The sequence below is a fragment of the Rhipicephalus sanguineus genome, chromosome 6 (assembly GCF_013339695.2).
Source record: "Rhipicephalus sanguineus isolate Rsan-2018 chromosome 6, BIME_Rsan_1.4, whole genome shotgun sequence".
Classification (NCBI taxonomy): Eukaryota; Metazoa; Arthropoda; class Arachnida; order Ixodida; family Ixodidae; genus Rhipicephalus; species Rhipicephalus sanguineus.
Window position 1 is genome coordinate 99,204,331 of NC_051181.1, and position 17,457 is coordinate 99,221,787.

Below are 17,457 nucleotides of genomic sequence, written 5' to 3' on the forward strand. Positions count from 1 at the left end.
CGAGGGCATTCCTGAATTTTACGAATAAATGAACGTAAAATTTCACTTCATTAATTGTGTTGCGCCCATATACTTCATGTATATTTTTTGAAATCCGTTATCTGTTGGGATAATGGGGTAGTAGTCACATTTTTTATGCTTTTCATTGAGGAAGACCCTATGTATTTCCTAAGAATTCCTTATATTCTGGAGAACATACTTCAGCAGGCACCTAATCAATGGGCCATTTTTTTCCTATTCGAGGTCGGCTTTACAAAAAACTACGCTTTGCTTTACGGATGGATTTCACAAGCAGCTAGCGTATGGAATAAGGCACGATCACCACCAAGCGCCCGAGAAAGAACGCGACATTAAATTCTACTTCGTCTTGGTACAAGACCACCGTCAGAGACCAAGATCCCGGGACCCTTATGCACGGTCTCGTGCATGCGGAAGGCCACGAAAGCTCTATTGTGCTACTTGAAGACGACCGGGCCTCACGACTACCAGCGCGAGTTCATGTTGCGTCCGCTTGCACTAACTGTTCATTTCTTCTTTCTCTTACTTTCATTCTTTCTCGTCTATCTTATGTAATATTCCCCCTTTACCCCATCCCACGTGTACGGTAGCCAACCAAGCCAAAGCCTGGTTGACCTCCATGCCTTTCTACCATCACCACCGACACAAAACAATCACAGGGTCCCTTATACATTCACCTAAGACGACTGGAAGGCGAAAAGCCATCTTATTTTTCTTCTCAGTCGATGTATGATCCAGCTCCGCCACCCACCGAAAGCTTTCTTCACCTAGCATAGTTTTGCACTGCCTCCGCGATCGGAGGCACCTCACCTGGTTTTTCAATACCTCCGTGATAGGCCCACCTTTGACCAAGCTACGATGTCGTGATGACGTCATCATGTGACGCCACGCGATGTGACGTCACAAAATGTGGCGATCACTGACGTCATGATGACGTCATGTGGTGACGTAATCACGTGATGATGATTTTTGCGCCATTCGTGTTGACGCCGCCGACGGGGGACGCCGACGTGGGACCCCGGTTAATTTTCGGGTTTGTGAGGAATCTATGGCTTTCGCCTTAAAAGTAGATAGACTTACCTGTATGATAGATTCCATGGTGCCGGTGAGAAAGGCGATGGATATGGAGAGAAGTCCGTAGGCTGCGGCTGAAATTTCGAAGCTTTAGTATATTTTCTCTTTGCTGCCGCCGTAATTTAGGCGCTAAGATCAACGCTCACCCATTAGCTTCGTGAGTCGCAGCGCTGCGCCTTCGCTGATGTTGACCCGAGGCCGAACGAAGTCGTCCCAAGTCACCGCTGCCAGGGCGTTGTAGCCAGAGGAAAGTGTACTGCGAGGGTAAGTTTGCAAACTATGAGTTTTCACGTAGATCGCCTTGTAAAAGCAGTGCATAAACTTAAAACAGAACTATAGTTCGTGCCCAGCTACGACTTCGGATTCGATCGACTCGCGCTCGGCCTGCCAGCGCTTGCGTCGCTACTCCGTCCTCGCGCGGCACTTCGGCGTGCGCAGGTGTCAAACATTATATACTAAAAAGAAAAAAAATAGCAATGTATCATATCAGACTCCATGAGCCTATCTATGTACAATACTGCATCAGCTATGCGTTTTTCGCTGTTCTTGAGTCGTCATCGTCGTTATCATCCTCAGTATTATGTTAACAACATCATTATTATTTCCATCATCCTACATACGGTCAGCCGGATATGATTCATTTAATGCTGCGCAAAAGCCACTAGTAATGTTTTTCAGGCTCAAATATTACTTTTCTTCGTTGTCTTTGCCGTTACCATAAGGAAAGAAAGGTCACTGGTAGTGGTATGGTTACTGAGACGAGAGCTTATTGTTTTTCATTTGCTTTTGAAATAGTCTAAGGCGAAGAAATGGTCACGAAAAACCAGAACCCATTCACGACGCAGGCAAGAAAGAAACACATTACCACAGCACTCATTTCTTGTCTGAGGCGTGGATGTGTGCTGGTTATTTGTGACTATGTCTAACTAGCAAGCCCAACTTTCCAAGTTAGCGAAAGAAATGGGGAAAAATGAGTTCTTGCAGTTGATAATGCTTGAATAAACCAGAAAAAAAGGCTACTTAAGCCGTAATTTGTTTTCTTTACTAATTGAACAGCGCATTATCTGACAACGGAATCACTAGCAATAACAATCTCCATCAGTTGATTGTTTCCTAGGATGAGTTTGGAGCGATTGGCAATGCTTGACTGATTGTGAGCGCAAACCTTAGCGAACCACTGAAGACAGATGCCACAAGGAGGCCGCTGAGTCCCGGGTAGTTCCTCAGCAAGTCTTGCACAATGTACGGCATCAGCTGCAGCGAAAACGGGTAAAGAGTTTTGACCACCGTTGCGCATGAACTCATTGAGAAAGAATACACAGATCTTCTTATCTTTTTGCAGGAGCTGTAAGAGCTATGCATAGCGTGAATATTTTCAACGTCCTCATTGCTATGTTAATTAGAATCCAGAGATATTGACAAGGCGTTGTAGATCGCTAAAGAGAATCATCCACAGACAAGCAATCATGAGAACACGTGGTGTCATGCAGTTGGTTGAAGATAATGGTAAGATTTTATACGGAATTTACGCATAACGATCGGAAACTTTGAGGAGAGGTCGCCGCCGCACACCCCCAAAGTCGTGATGCCAGAAAAAAAAAAGAAAAAAAAGAAGTTTTTAGTGTCTGTACTCCTTTAAAAGAATTCTGACACAAAATTTTGAAGCTAAGATAGCTCGAAAGACCGTTTGTGTAGACTCACGCATATCATCTGCATAATATCGATGGAAAATATAGCATAGAAGGTATAAGAAATAATTTTCGAAGTGTGTGCTGCACAACCAAGCGCAAAACGCAGCACCTGGTGACATCTACATCAACTTGGCGTGTATACGTTAACAGACAACCCTCGACGTCATGAGTCTGGATCCCTATAGACTCGCGGCGTAGTTTTAGCTACCTCGGACAGCGGAGAATACGTCACGAGCACGTAGACGATGGCAAGTAGATGGAATAGCACGTACAAGCATAGCAGACGTACTGTAAAGCTGTGCTTACGTACGCCTGTCGCGGTGCGTGGCGCGCACCTCATAGTTTTGTGTGGTCACGTGGACAAGTGCATGCTTACATTCAAGACTCCCCGAACGCCCCTCTCTCGCTGCTCTGAGAAACCGAAGCTGCGGCTGCGCGCTGTAAAAACGGCTCCAAGTTATTAACCGTCGCGCTCTGGAGCAAACGAGGTTTACAGCCGCGATGAACGGGTTTTTAGCTACACATGCAACACAAACAACAAGGTAGGGTATTCTTGTGTCAGTACTCCATCAAATATTATGCGTGCCCGCCATTTTGACTGTGAGCGTAGCAATAATAATAATTGTTGGGGTTTAACGTTCCAAAACCACTGTATAATTATGAGGAACGCTGGCCGTAGTGGAGGGCTCCGGAAATTTTGACCACCTGGGGTTCTTTAACGTGCACCTAAATCTAAGTACAAGGGCCTCAAGCATTTTCGCCTCCATCGAAATGCGGCCGCTGCGGCCGGGATTCGAATCCCGCGACCTTCGGGCCAGCAGTCGAGTACCATATAACCACTAGACCACCGTGGCGGGTAATAAATATTATGCCCACGCTGACAGAGAATGATAATTATTTTCACGCACGAATATGTTTGTACGAGCCATATGTTTGATGATTGAGGCTTCCTATCATCAACGCAATGTATACGCTTCTTCCGAGCCGCTGATGCCGTTTTCGAGAGCATCTCAACGAGAATTGGCGCGCAAACGTGTCGCCCCATTGTGCAGAATTATGTCATCGTCCAGTTGAGGATTCACCAATTAATTAACCTAATTTATGTGCAAAAATTACGTTTTATGAGGCAAACCGAAAGACTTGATCGACCTCGCCATACTTGGCAAGACCTCGCGAAACCTATGTTGAGAATAGTTGGCAAGGTTGCCTGCGCCTATGTCATGGGTGGCCTGTCCCGGCGTCGTTACTCTCTCGATGCACGAGCCAAGCCAAGTCATCAAAAACGTCACTACGCATATGCGCGGCCGCGCCGAATAGCAGCGCGCGTCATTTCTGAGACCAAGTGTAGGTAGCAAAACTATGTCGCTCCAATATCTTAGCCGTACCTGGAAACTGCGTGCACGGTTCCATGAGCACGCTGAAAGTTTGCTCAAGACGCGCTGTCGAGCATGGGATCATTGCGTCACGCGAATGCAGCGCCACTTTAACGCATACTACTAACGCAGGCCTATATGTACATTTTTATGTAGTAATACCTTTTATTATAAAGAAACGAACAATATTTCAATACTACAAAAAAAAACAAAAAAAAAAACAAAAAAAAACTCATCGACCGTGTACAGCAATCAACGGTCACGTGGCCGGGTACATCGGATCGTTCATATTCTTGCCACCAGAGGCGCCACAGGTCATTTTTCGCGACTTTCAATTAAGAAATAAAAATATAAATACACCTTTCACGAAAGAAACAGCGTTGGTTTGAGTCAATGTGAAGGACAATCTTTCGTTCAGTGGAGTCATCTCATTTCATGTTCTGGGCAGTTGTCGGTCCCTTTAAAACGAAAGGATGTACCCTACCTGATCTGCTTTGTCGATGTCGCCAGTGAGCGTAGGATCGCAGTCCCGGTACACGGCGTAGATTGTCAGTCCGGACAATACGGACAACAACAAGGTCAGGGCCACGCCGGGAATATTGAGCAGCAGCGCCCTGCAACGTGCGATTTTATTTATTTATTTATTTATTTATTTATTTTATTATTTATTTATTTTATTTATTTATTTATTTATTTATTATTTATTTATGTATATGCAGAACCCAAAGGCATAATTACAGGCGAGATATAGGAGGTTTGCATGTAGAAACAAACAACCGGAGAACAACTACAACAGATTGACAACGAAATGATCACGCCGCTACACACCTAATAGGCACGCTCTGAACAATGCTTCAGGGGAACTATTTTGCACGCGTTCTGCGACAGAACGGAACGAAACGTCACGGGAGGACCAAAGGGAGCTGCACGGGATTGGCCGAGGCTTGTCTGACCGTCAGTCGTGAGAATAGCAACCGGAAAATGCAGCGCTGCGGAGGCACGGTTCCGTCCGACGGAAAGGATAGAGAACGGTCTCCGGGAGATGTGGAATGGATTGAAACGTAAGCGCTCGGGCCGGAGAATCTAATTAACCTTCAATGTGCCTCACCTAATCCAATCCTCCCAAGCCGACAGTTTGCCAAAGTATCAACCAGCCCCCCCGCCCCTCTCCACCACCGAACGTCTCGTGAACTTGCGACACCACCTAGCACCCAATGAAGAGATTAACACAGATACTTTGTTAGTCATCCCGCTCTTCAATTTCAAGCTTTGAAAAACAATTTCTGCCAATATTGATGTTCAGCTCTAATAATTCCATATTTCTTCATGAGCTGAAAACATTTGCGAATTCCCTCAGCTCGCCTATTGTCTGTTTTCTCGTTCTCGTACTCTCGTGACGCTTCGTTCCGTTCTATCACCGAACGCGTACGAAATAGCTCCCCAGTACGAGAGTCAGCTCTAGAGCTTTCTAGTGCTTCGTATATCAACTAGAGTTCATCGATCGTAATACACATGCCCCTACATCATAACAGACCACTTAGGACTTGCATAGAGCCGCCATTTAAACGTAGCTCCCCCATCGACACCAAGACGTATAAGTGCGAACGCACACACACGCACACACACGCACACCACCCCGCTGAAGTAAAATCCTGGCTACGCCCCTCATTTTCATTACAGGTGAACGTGTGGCGTTAATTAGATTCGACATTTCCTAGCGCTTGTGTACATAAAAGTGTTCGCCTGGATATGTGCCACTTGGCATCCCTTGAGTCTATTGGCAGTCCTAAGCACATAGAAACTGTTTACCGCTTATCGTAAAAAAAGTCAAGGTTTCAGCGCAATGTCGAAGCAATGAATGCGATAGCAACCAATTGGCATGTTACTCGAAGTAAGGGGATCACCTCTCTCCTTTCGCGTGAGACGTGGAATAACTCCAACAAAACGCTGGCGTAGGGAAACGCGGCAGCTTCAGCGGGCTAAGCGGCCTTCGTGCTGTCTATGGCTTCAACGCAAACCTTGCGATAACACAACACGTGCAAAGGTGTAAGCTCTCGGCTTATCACCTGGAAAGATACTCACGCGCTCCCGCGAGTATCCAGGCGATCTTTCCAGGCGATTAGCCCGCCTGGTCAAAGTGAGCATTCCATGCTGGAGGAACGAAGCCCCGCCTCCGGCACCCTTCCGTACGCCTTTCGCGCGACGGAGCAGGCCGGCGCGTTTCATCTCTGCCAGCGCTCCGACCTTCGACAGTGCTCGCGCGCTTTCACTAGCCCAAAGAACGTACGACGCGCGGAGCGATGTTGTCGATTTGGACTGTATACGGAACATCACGCCGACGCCAACGTCGACGGCGAGAAAGCGCCTGGAGTAGTAGTGAAAACATTTATTGATTATAAGGTATCTGGACAAGTAGGTGGAGTTCTCAGCCCAGGACTGCACTGGCCTTAGCGGTTCGCTGGGCTTGGTCGAGCAGAGCCAGCTGTCTCTCCCGATCCTTGCTAGCAGGCCAGGTCTCCACCGGTGCCTTGTCCGAGGCGTTGTCCTCAAAAGGGGGGAATTCATGTTCTGGGGCCGCGATTTTCATTCCCACGTAATGTGGCCGAGAGTGGGCCACACAACGCCAGCCGTGCGCGTCAGGGGCGTAGCCAGAAATTTTTTTCGGGGGGGGGGGGGGGGGGGGTTCAACCATACTTCATGTATGTTCGTGCGTGCGTTTGTATGTGTGCGTGCCTATATACGCAAGCAAAACTGAAAAATTTCGGGGGGGGGGGTTGAACCACCCCCCCTTGGCTACGCCCCTGGTGCGCGTATATCGCGGGATTTATGTTGTGTTTTCTTTGTAGTTGAGGGTACGTGTTGGTTTGTACTCGACGCCAATCTCGCGCTTGTTCTCCGGTAAGATCCGGATGTGGATGACTGCATTTTTGTCGTTCTACTCTTTGGTTTTCGAGGATGTCGCGTGGAGTTGTTGGGGTTCCTCGAGGGTTGCGACCGGTGCTGGGACGCTTATTTCGCGAGCGAGCCGGTCAGCCCTTTCTTTGCCCTCAAGCCCCGCATGCGCGGGGCACCAAAGTATTGAATGCGGATTTAGGAGTTCTCTCCCTAGGATTCTCACTGCTGTCCTTGGAGTCACCCCAAAGTGAAACATACGGCACGCGGATTGTCTCCATATAATTGATACCGCAATAAAACACGGAAAGCAGTCGCCGTTCGGCAGCGCCCCAAATCTATTGGCCATAATTAAACTTTCGCGTTCCTTTGATTATTGGGTATTTTTACTTTTGGCTGTGGTCTTACTTTTACTGTTGTGCATGTGAACTTACCACCAATTCATGCAGAAGAAGAGACGTTTTTTTAGCAATCAGGCTTCGGCAGATTCACTTCAAATCTCTTTAGAGCTCGGGACACTGAAACTACCTCGATTTTCCCGATCACTACGTTGTAAATGTCGCGCATCGTAATGCTCGCAGCATGGCCATGGCGTAAGAAATACTTCGTTATGCAGACAAATTCGCTGTAAAAGCGTTCGACTGTGCATAAAATCAAGCTCCACAAAGCATTAAGAGAGGTAGGAAAGACCTGTGCGCGGTTTTACTGACCTGCGCGCTCGCTTGAGCGACTTCATGCTGGAGTAGCGCTGCACCTGAGTCTGGCTGGCGCAGTAGGCGGCCATCCAACCGATAGTCCAGCCGAGAACGACGTTCCAGGTTGTGTACGTGTCGTAGAGGCTTGTGCTGAAGCTGCGAAGACACGATAAGACGAAAAGCCTGTTACCCGACGTGTCAACCAGTGCGAACGCCACAAGCAAAGCCGGGAGATCTGGTACGAGGGGAGATTAAAAAGTTTTGCAACTCACATATAAGGAAAGCTGCCAGACCTTCGAAAAAATATATATATTTCGAGATAATCTCCCTTCACACTAATGCACTTCTCCAATCTTCCTGGAAGGCTTTTGGTACCTTGCAAAAAAAAAACTTTCTTCCTGGTTGCCAAAGCAATCCTCTGCAGCAATCTGAAGCGAGTTAAAGTCATCAAACCTCGTTCCCTTGAGGTGTTTCTTCAAATTCGGAAATAAATAAAAGTCGTTCGGGGCCAGGTCGGTACTGTGGGGTGGGTGTTCCAGCTGTTAGAAACCACACTCTCGAATGGCAGCCTGGGCAACATGAGACCTGGGAACAGGGGCGTTGTCTTGCAGGAGGAGGACGCCTCTTGCCACTAATAATCCTCGGCGTTCTTCCACGATGGCTTCACGCAGTTTTCGAAGAACGTTGGTGTGGTATTCACCTGTAACTGTTCTACTGTATTGAAAACACTCAATCGGCAAGATCTCGTTTGCGTCCCAAAAAGAGTCGCCATGCCTTTCCTCCTTGAGCGTTGGGTCTTGAAATTTTTCAGGGGAGGGGACCCCGAATGCTTCGACTGCATAGATTGCTGTTTTGTTTCTGGGTCCCACTGATACAGCCATGTGTCACTCCCAGTCACGAAACGGGGATGAGATGAACTCTTCTGGTTCGCTTGAATAGAGGTGCAAAAGCTCCTTGATGAATGTGCGCGGTGGTGTTGATCTTGCTGAGATGTTCCGTGGCACCCATCGTGCCGAGACCTTCGACATAGTGGATGATAGTGAAAGCACTGCCATAATGTTCAATTCTCCGGCAACTTTGGACAGCTTATTTCGGCATTTATTCAGATGAGGCTCTTTGGTGATGCTGAATGGGTCCAAGTCGACTGAAGTGGTCGGCCGCCCTGACCTTGGATCGTTTGTTACGTGTACATGGCAACGTTTAAACTCAATGAAGCACCTAGTCACTGTAGCATATGAAGAGGCATTCACTGCCATACACATTCACCATCCTACTGTGGATTTCTTTTGGGGAACTTCCTTCTTTGCACAAAAGTTTGATAGCGCTCCGGTACTCGAGCTTAAAATCGTGGGTGGACGCCATGTTTCACTGACTGATGCAGACCAAGTAACGAACTGGAAGGCTTGATATTCAGGCCTTGCTAGGCTGCAGAGATGAACTAAACAAAAAAGTAGAGAATGATCACTGTCCGATATTTGGTTATAGCCAACTTGCAAAACTTTTTGATCTCCAATATAAGGGTAACCACCACTGTTCTGGAGAACTGCGCTGCGTGTGTCTTTTTTCTCTGTTGTCCGTGTCTTTTTTTTTTGGTCAAGCGTACAGAAGAAATGCACTTGAGAGATGGAAAATCAGGGAAGGCGTCTAATCGAGCGTCATAAACCGCCACTGTCTTCAGCGCTCAGAAGCTAAAGACAGTGACTTTAATCTCCGAAGTTGAAGCCCCATATTTTCGCAGGCGTCCTGCTTTACCAGACACAGCAGTTAATACAGTTACATGTGCTTGCAGATTGACGCTCGGCTTAGTTGTTGAACGGGGACTGCGCTTCGGGTTCGGGTGAGTGTCAGCTTGTTAACCACCAAGCCCTGAACACTTCACATCAGTGAAGACCGCTATGGAAGTCCGAGTCTTCTCAGGCCTAAATTCACTTAATGCCAACAACAACAACAACAACAACAACAACAACAACAACAACAACAACAACAACAACAACAACAACAACAACAACAACAACACGACGACGACGACGACGACGACGACGACGACGACGACGATGACGACGACGATGACGACGACGACGACGACGTATTCTTTTATTCTTTCTAGTTTTTCTGTTTTTTGTGTGCTTCTTCAATACTCTTATCACGTTGACGGGATGACCCCTCTAAAGTAGGCTACTTTCCCATGTTTTTTCCATATATATAAATAAAAAGAAAGTTATCTTTAATATTTGACATGCACAAACAACACTCAAGGACACGGAGGAAATAGGAAGAGTACGCTAATAACTTCCGCTAAGAAGGGCAGAGTCCCTACCTGCTCTTTCGAGAGAAGGGCATGAATAGAAGAAATGAAAATAGGAAGAGAGAAAGAGGAAAGAAGATGGGAAAGTAAAGAAAAATTATGGCACCTTCCCACTAGTGGTGTCAAGCCTGAAGGAAGAGCGCAGCTGGGTGGCGGCCTTCTTTGTTTCTCTTTACGTTTCTCTTTCTTCTTCCTCTGTTTTTCCTTGCTTTTCTCTCATCTCTCTGTCTTTTTGTCTTTTTTGTCTCTGTTTATTTTCAGTTCTTTCTTTCTCTCTCTATTCTTTTCTTTCTCTTTCTTTCCTATCTTTGTCTCTCTCTCTATTTCTTTCTTTCTCCTTCTTTGATTCTCTCTCTTTCCCTCTCTCTCTGCATTTCTTTCTCTCTATTTCTTCTTTCTCATTCTTTATATGCTATACTTTACTCTCACCCTCCTCCTCACCCTTACATCACTCCTCTTCACCATCCCTTCCCCTTTCTACCCCCTTGCTATACGATACTACACAAGGCTACGCTGTGTTCTGCCAGTGTGCCTGGATAGCCGAGTCATAAAGAAAATGAAGTAATGTATTGCGAAGACTAACTAAAAAAAAAAAGCCCGGATAAAAAAAGAAAGGCTGAATAGCCGAGTGGTTAACACGCTCACCTTAGAATCATTGCTACGCGGATTTGAATCCCGCGCCTCATGAGGATGTTTTTCCCCAAAATTTTCTGTTTCTTTCTCTCTCTCTGTACTAGTCATCTCCTATCACCAATCAGGGCTTTTACAAGCCACGCCGGAGAAATAGTCGAACGTGTTTTGACAACGAAGCAGAATATGAAGAAGAGGAATGAGAGGAAGAAGAGGACGAAGAAGGCGCGTACCGATTGATGGTGGTGATAGTTTCTGTTCGCACTGCCCGGCGCAACGAAAAGCTTTAAGAGCTCCGCCCTCAAAAATCCCCATCTGCCCCCTTCTTTAACCCCTTCCCGAGAGGCATGGGAGACTGCCTTCCTCAACTTGCTCCTCGCTGGAGTCTCAACGGGCTCTGGTGAGACGGGCGCGAGATGGGGCCTCGACATGCGGTGTCCCGGGCTAGGGACGCCGACCATGTAGCGGGGCCACTCTGTATGGTCCCCCAACACGTCGCCTCGTGGGCTCAGAGCTTCACTCCACATCGCTGTGGGTCCCCTAAGTATTTCGAGTTCACATTCTTGGAAAGTTCTAATTATCCTCCATAATTCTTTCTTTATTATTATTTTTTTTCATACACAGAATGAAGATTGCTGGCGCTGCCTTTCCACCTCTAGTGCAATTACTGTTATCCTTCGCGGGATGACAAGAAGACCTTCCAGCCTTGCAAGGAATTCAGCGAACGACCACGGACAGTTAAACAAATGACGTCCGCTATCACGAAACTGAAAGCGCGAAAGTAGCCTCCTCTGCACGGTCCGCTGCCCGAGACAGCGTATGTTTGCAAATTCGCGGGCTACCGCGCTTGAGTGGGCAGTTTCTTTTCTCACTATCACGTGCGTCTGCAATCACGAGCTCGTGCTCGGAGATAACACCGCACACTCCGCAAGCCTTTCAGGAAAAATACTTGCCAGACGAACACTCCCACTTGAAAAAATTATGTTCTCGAGTTGTTACGTGCCAAAACCCACCGCTACAGACCATTTTAAATAAGACACACAGGGGCCGCCACCTTGGGCTGTGAAGCGAATGTTTTTCTTAATTTCGTGTATCGCGACGTGAATTCATAAGGTCACGAAACGTCGAATGCACCAACCCAATCGTTTTCATGCGTATGCGTCTGCCGTAGCACGGTTCCTTTAGTTGTTAAAAATACAAAACGGCAGGGCTACAACGCAATATGGCGGCACCGATACCCATCCGTAAAATAGTTTATACGATTGTGTGGAACGCCGTAGTCGAAGATTGCGGATTGATGTTGACCACCTGGCGTTCCTTAACGAGAACATAATTTGTTCACGGATGCTTTTGCATTGCGCTTTAGACGGGGAATCGAACCTAAGTCCTCGAGGTTGGCAGCAAGACACCTTAGCTACCACGGTGGATAACCTGACAGCGATTGCATATATCGTTAGAGTGTGCGAGATTACGGTTGCATAAGCGCCGGAACTTGTGAGGATGATTTCAACTAACGTGTCATGAAATTCAGTGTCTCTCGAAGTTGTGACTCTATGTGCACACACAGCGTGCCGCAGATTTTGTTCAGGTGTTCACGAACTGATACGCACGTTTGCCCTAGATCATCTAAGTGCGTTGCACTTTAGGGGCCCGACTTGTCACCCATCCACTGTCTCATGTCGCATGGTCATGCAGTGGTCAATACAGGCCTAAAACAAGGCTAACGATGCTCAAAACTAGTGCTAAATAAGCTAGCGAGGTCAAAAATAATATAAACTACAGAAATAACAAAGAATTATTCCCAATAATTTACCTAAAATTGCAAAAATTGCTCCCGAAATATCCGGTTGATACCCGCGCCGCGCAAGAGAGGGCGCCACCGCATCGGCAAGTCGGTGGAGTGCGCGGGGTTGCCAAACTAATCGCTGGGTGGCCCGTGCTACGCACTTCTTCAGGTTTCACGGTAGTTGAGCTGCTTTGAGCACATGATTTAGAACAGCGCCACGGCCCACACAAGAACGACATTTGCTTAGGTTTCTTCCCCTTTGCTCTCTCCTCGTTTATTTCAATCATCTATCTCACCTCCCACTTTCCGGGTAGCGAACCGTAAGCCGATACGATTCACGTTTTCTTGTTTTCTATCTCTCTCGATTTCTTTGCGTGATCAGCGAAGTTAAATACGAATGAGACACTCCGGACAACGGATAAATTAACGACTCAATTCTATTTCTTTCCTCAGAAGGATGACTATGTATACATACAACAATGCAGCATAGGACGCGTCACGCTGAAGCTTTCAATGTAGTGCCTGTCGAGTTCATTGTGATAGCAGCAATAAACGAATAGAGCTTCGTCCTTTATGTTCCGTCTGGATCTAGACGCGGCGAAGGACGTCGCACACCGTACTCAACGCAATCGCGACTTGAAGGGTGCTCTCTCTTTTTTTTTATTGCCATGACAATGGCTGATACGAGGCTTATCGCCGGACACTGCACCAGAGTTATTCGCTTGAGACACAGGCGGCGCCCAGTGAAGGTGCGCTATCTGCGTTTCCGGGCGTCGGAACATGTTTAGCGACATCCAATCAGCGAGGCTACTACGAGAATCAAGGTACGAAAAAAAAAAATGAAAGACAGCCGATGACGCAAGACCACTTCCATTGCGCCATAGTTGCGGCAACGTTTGCCGGAACGCATTCTTGTAAGCAGCGGTGATTAGCGGGATGAAGGTCAACTATGGCATGACGGGAGTTGTGCCGCGACAAGACTGCCTAATCATCGGGAAGATAAAGCAAGGGGGTTGGAAACAAAAACAAAACGAAATGTTGTAGAGTAGGAACCAGAAACTCAACCAGAAAATGACAAAACTCGGCGTGCACAGGAGTTGCAGACGCACGAACACAGATGCACAGCAAGAGGCGTTCATCTATCCTTCCTTCTAGTAATACAAAACGTCATTTATTTAATTTCGGGTGTTTTACATGGCGAAACTAAGATTTGAGATTTGATTACAAGGCACCCGTACTGAAACTCTGGAATAACTTTGACCACTTCGCGTTCTTCAACGTGCATCTAAATCTATGTAAACGGGTGTTGTGACATTTTACACGAACTATGCGGCCACTGTGGCCGGAAATCTAACCCCCATTATTTTTCTCTCTCACAATATTCACGTACCAACAGGGTCAATTTCATACGCTTTTAATGATATGCTTAAAGTTCACTGCCAATCGATAGCGTAATTAGCATCGTACACTCTAAAAAAAGGTGTCATTTGACTCTTCTTTTATACATGTGAGAGTCACATCTGTAGCGCTCTCTTTCGAGAGGCACGTTGACTCTCTCTTTGAAAGTCGCGCGTCCCACGAGTCTTCTAAAGAGAGTCGATGTAATTCTCTAATGAGAGTTATACATCCCACGACTTTTCTAGAGAGGCAACGTGCCTCTCAAAAGAGCGTGTTACACATGTGACTCTCATGTATAAAAGAAGAGTCAAAGGACTCCTTTTTTTCTTAGAGTGTAAGAGTAACGGGGAATATAATACTTCGGCACCCGACTGAGGCAGCTTGCCTTTGTGTCTGCTTTAATTTAATTTGTTTGCTCGTACTATTTCTGTATTTCAATTGCTAAAGAACAGTCCCTTACTTTTTCCGACTTTCTTGGCTTCAATGTCTCTTGGTTTTATGTAATTAATTGCAGTTAACGCAAAAATGAAGCCATTAGTGCACCGTATTCTTCTTGTAAGTCCACTACCAAAGTATCCAGTATATAGTGCCGCGCGCTTCTGTAGCTGCTATCTTACTTGACGAATATAAGCCGACCTCCGTCGCCGGCGATCTGCCACATGTTGCCGAAGCCTCCCAAGTGGTAGATGCCCTGCGAACAACAGAGAGCACCAGAACAGCTTTGAATCGTCGTGTACATGGTTTTGTTGCACGTTGTCAGAATGGAAAAGGCGCCTTTCTTTCACGTGGTCCAACATTCTGAATACGTTCTGGTGGGCACGCCGCGATGCCCTGAAGGACGGCATACTGCCGAAAGGTTCCCCAACCTCGCTTTTGGCTTGACTTTATATTTTCGTTAAACCGCCAGTGTATGTCTCACGAGCACAAATTTAACATGACGGAAGTGACTAAGACGATTTCGGTAATGAATTTCCAGAGACTTGTCCAGTAAGTTCTCATTCTTTCCTTTTTTTTTAAGGTTGGGTGCGGAAAGCTTTCGGAGGGAGGCAGGAGAGGCATCAATAAATACATCGACGGAGAAGAAAAAGGAGAAGATGGCTTTCGCCTTGTAGTCGTCTTGGGCGAAGGCGTAGGCATTCCTGGAGCATCTTGTGTGGGGGGGGGGGGGGGGGGGACACGCATATTTACAACGCCTCAGGGGGCATTGTAGCAGCAGCAGCAGCCAGGAAGCCTTCATTGAAAAGAGTTGTCGACGCGGTGCTCATGTGCACGCGGTTTTGTGTGCTCACGTAGCCAGCTATGTTTACATAGCCACCACTCTGGGTCCCGCCTCCCTCGGCGCTCTCTGAAACCGACACTGCGACTGGGCGCTATAGAACCGTCTCCAAATAATTAACGGTCGCGCGCTCGAGCAAACGATTTTCCAGCCGTGATAAGTGGGTACTTATCGCAACAGAAAAAAAAAAACAATATGCAAAATTTTGGTGTCAGTGCTCCTTTAACAGCAGAGCTCTTTAAGCTCGGTGAAGCCCCGTTAGTCGGGAACATAATTATCATAATCATGAACCGACACGCGCTCTCTTCGTCATCTTATTCCCCTCCTGCTTCGCTCACAGAACACGTGCGCCGATTCGTCCGGCGTAAAATCCCTAGATTAGAACAGAGAAAAATCTAGGGACTTTAGTCCGGCGTGGGATGCAATAACTCTGATGGGCGAGAGAACGAGCCCAGAGCGAGAGAAAGAAAGAGATAGAAACAAAGAGAAAGAGAGAAATTATTTGCGAAAACAATGTCTTGACGGGGCGGGATTCGAACCCGCGTACCCACGTTCCGATGGGGAGCGTCGTAACCACTCGGCTATCCAGTCACGCTAGCTGAACAAGTATTTATGGGAAGCATATGATTGCGTTGCTATGGGCGAGAGAACGAGATAAAGATATAGAGACAGAGAGAGCGAAAGAAACCAGTGTTGTGTATTTTCATGTAATAAGAGAACTTGAAATAAAAATTGATTGATTGATTGATTGATTGATTGATTGATTGATTGATTGATTGTTTGATTGATTGATTGATTGATTGATTGATTGATTGAAACAGAAAGAAAGAGAGAGAAAGAACGAGCAAAAGAGAGAAAGAAAACATAGCCTAGCCATGTATAGTATAATATAGCAAGGGGAGGGAAAGGGACGTTAGTGCGAGGAGGAGAGAAAGGAGGAGGGAAAGGTCACCAGCTACACTGTTGCCTCACTCTTCGCACCATTAGTGCTCAGCTTCGCACCCCCCCCCCCTTTCCTTGTTTTTTGGTATTGCTTCGTTTGGTGTTCTAAGCGACAAGGTGTAGTCCGGGTCGCATCTGAACGCGCCAATCTTTTCGATTTCACCATGCCAATGAAAAAGAAAAAAGAAGGGAACTGCGGCGAATTTGAGTAAGGAGGAGGAGAACGAAATTTTGATTGAAAACCAATGAAAATTGGTTTCTTCGATAAGAGAAAACATCGTGTGTGCGAACAGCTTTTTCAAACATAGGCGTGTCGATGCCTACCTTCGTCTAGTGACTTAGAGTAGGGATGGGTAGCGAGCATTAGCCAACTGTAGCCAACATTATCCAAACAGCTTGCCAGCACTGGTTAACAGCAGCCAACGTTAGCTAACAGTTAGTCAGTGCTTCTAATAAGCGAGGAAATACGGTAGACTTCAATCAGCAGGCTTCAGAAAAGCGCAGTCTTTCAATATCTTAGCGTTTATTTTGCCCTGGTTATAGTTATGTGATGACACTTATATCCCACTTATCACTATGTTGCTTCTTAGGTGACTATGTTGCTAGGTGACTATCACTATGTTGCTTCTTAGGTGACTAGGGGGGGGGGCGGCTGCCCCCCTGCCCCCCCCCCCCTTTCTGCGCACGCCCTATGTTAGCGTCGACACCAGTTTTATATTTCCTTCCTCCAGCGCTCTCCGTTATCTCGATATAATCTTGATAAGCATGGCAGCGTCATCCACTAACGGCGAGGCGAATTAGTGCATCACTAGCGCTAACGAGCGCCGACAGTGAGCGTTGCTGCGGTCAAGGAACTGAGCACGCAAGTGCGTGGCCTCCACGGTGCCATCATACTTTCTCCGCGGTGCCAGAGTGCGGAACTGAAAGGGCACGGCGTAACGAGCAGACGTCGCGTTGTGTGCATCTGAGCGCTAAAGGGCCCACTAAAGAGCAAAACGATTTTTCTCGCATTAGTAAATTACCACTTTCAGGATACCTTGAGCACTGCCCTTGCCGCAAGAAGACGCTTGGTAAGCGAGAAAATGCATAAAAGTTAAATACTGGTGGCGACGCACCTTGCCGTTACGTCAAATTGCCGTTACGTCATAGATTTCGAAGGCGTCTGATAGGGCGCGCGTATTTCTCCATCGGTAAATATGAAGTTCATTGTCCTCTGTGGGGGCCGGAGACTTAACATGCCAAGTTTCAAGAAATTTTGTATTGAGCCAATGTGGCCAAAATACGAAAAAACAAAACAAAAAAAGCACTTTTGATATTTTTGACGTAAGGCTGACATTCACGTTCTGAGGTTCCGGCGCTAAATTAAAAAAAAAAAAG

The 17,457-nt window shown here is 46.8% G+C and overlaps 2 protein-coding genes across 5 annotated transcripts in view; one reads left to right on the plus strand and one right to left on the minus strand.

Annotated features, from left to right (window-relative positions):
• LOC119396011 (sodium-coupled monocarboxylate transporter 2) overlaps nucleotides 1-17,457 on the plus strand; it is a 293,281-nt gene that overhangs the window by 50,332 nt on the left and 225,492 nt on the right. The gene's annotated exons all lie outside the window — the stretch shown is intronic.
• The window catches only part of LOC119396012 (sodium-coupled monocarboxylate transporter 1), a 79,439-nt gene that overhangs the window by 11,775 nt on the left and 50,207 nt on the right, over nucleotides 1-17,457 (minus strand). For both annotated transcript variants that reach the window (XM_037663043.2, XM_049416868.1), the window contains exons 7-12: nucleotides 14,480-14,553; nucleotides 7,759-7,899; nucleotides 4,641-4,770; nucleotides 2,258-2,346; nucleotides 1,239-1,348; nucleotides 1,099-1,166 (exon numbers count right to left, since the gene is read on the minus strand). In XM_037663043.2, coding sequence (XP_037518971.1) covers nucleotides 1,099-1,166; nucleotides 1,239-1,348; nucleotides 2,258-2,346; nucleotides 4,641-4,770; nucleotides 7,759-7,899; nucleotides 14,480-14,553 — 612 coding nt within the window. The remainder of the gene's footprint in view (nucleotides 1-1,098; nucleotides 1,167-1,238; nucleotides 1,349-2,257; nucleotides 2,347-4,640; nucleotides 4,771-7,758; nucleotides 7,900-14,479; nucleotides 14,554-17,457) is intronic.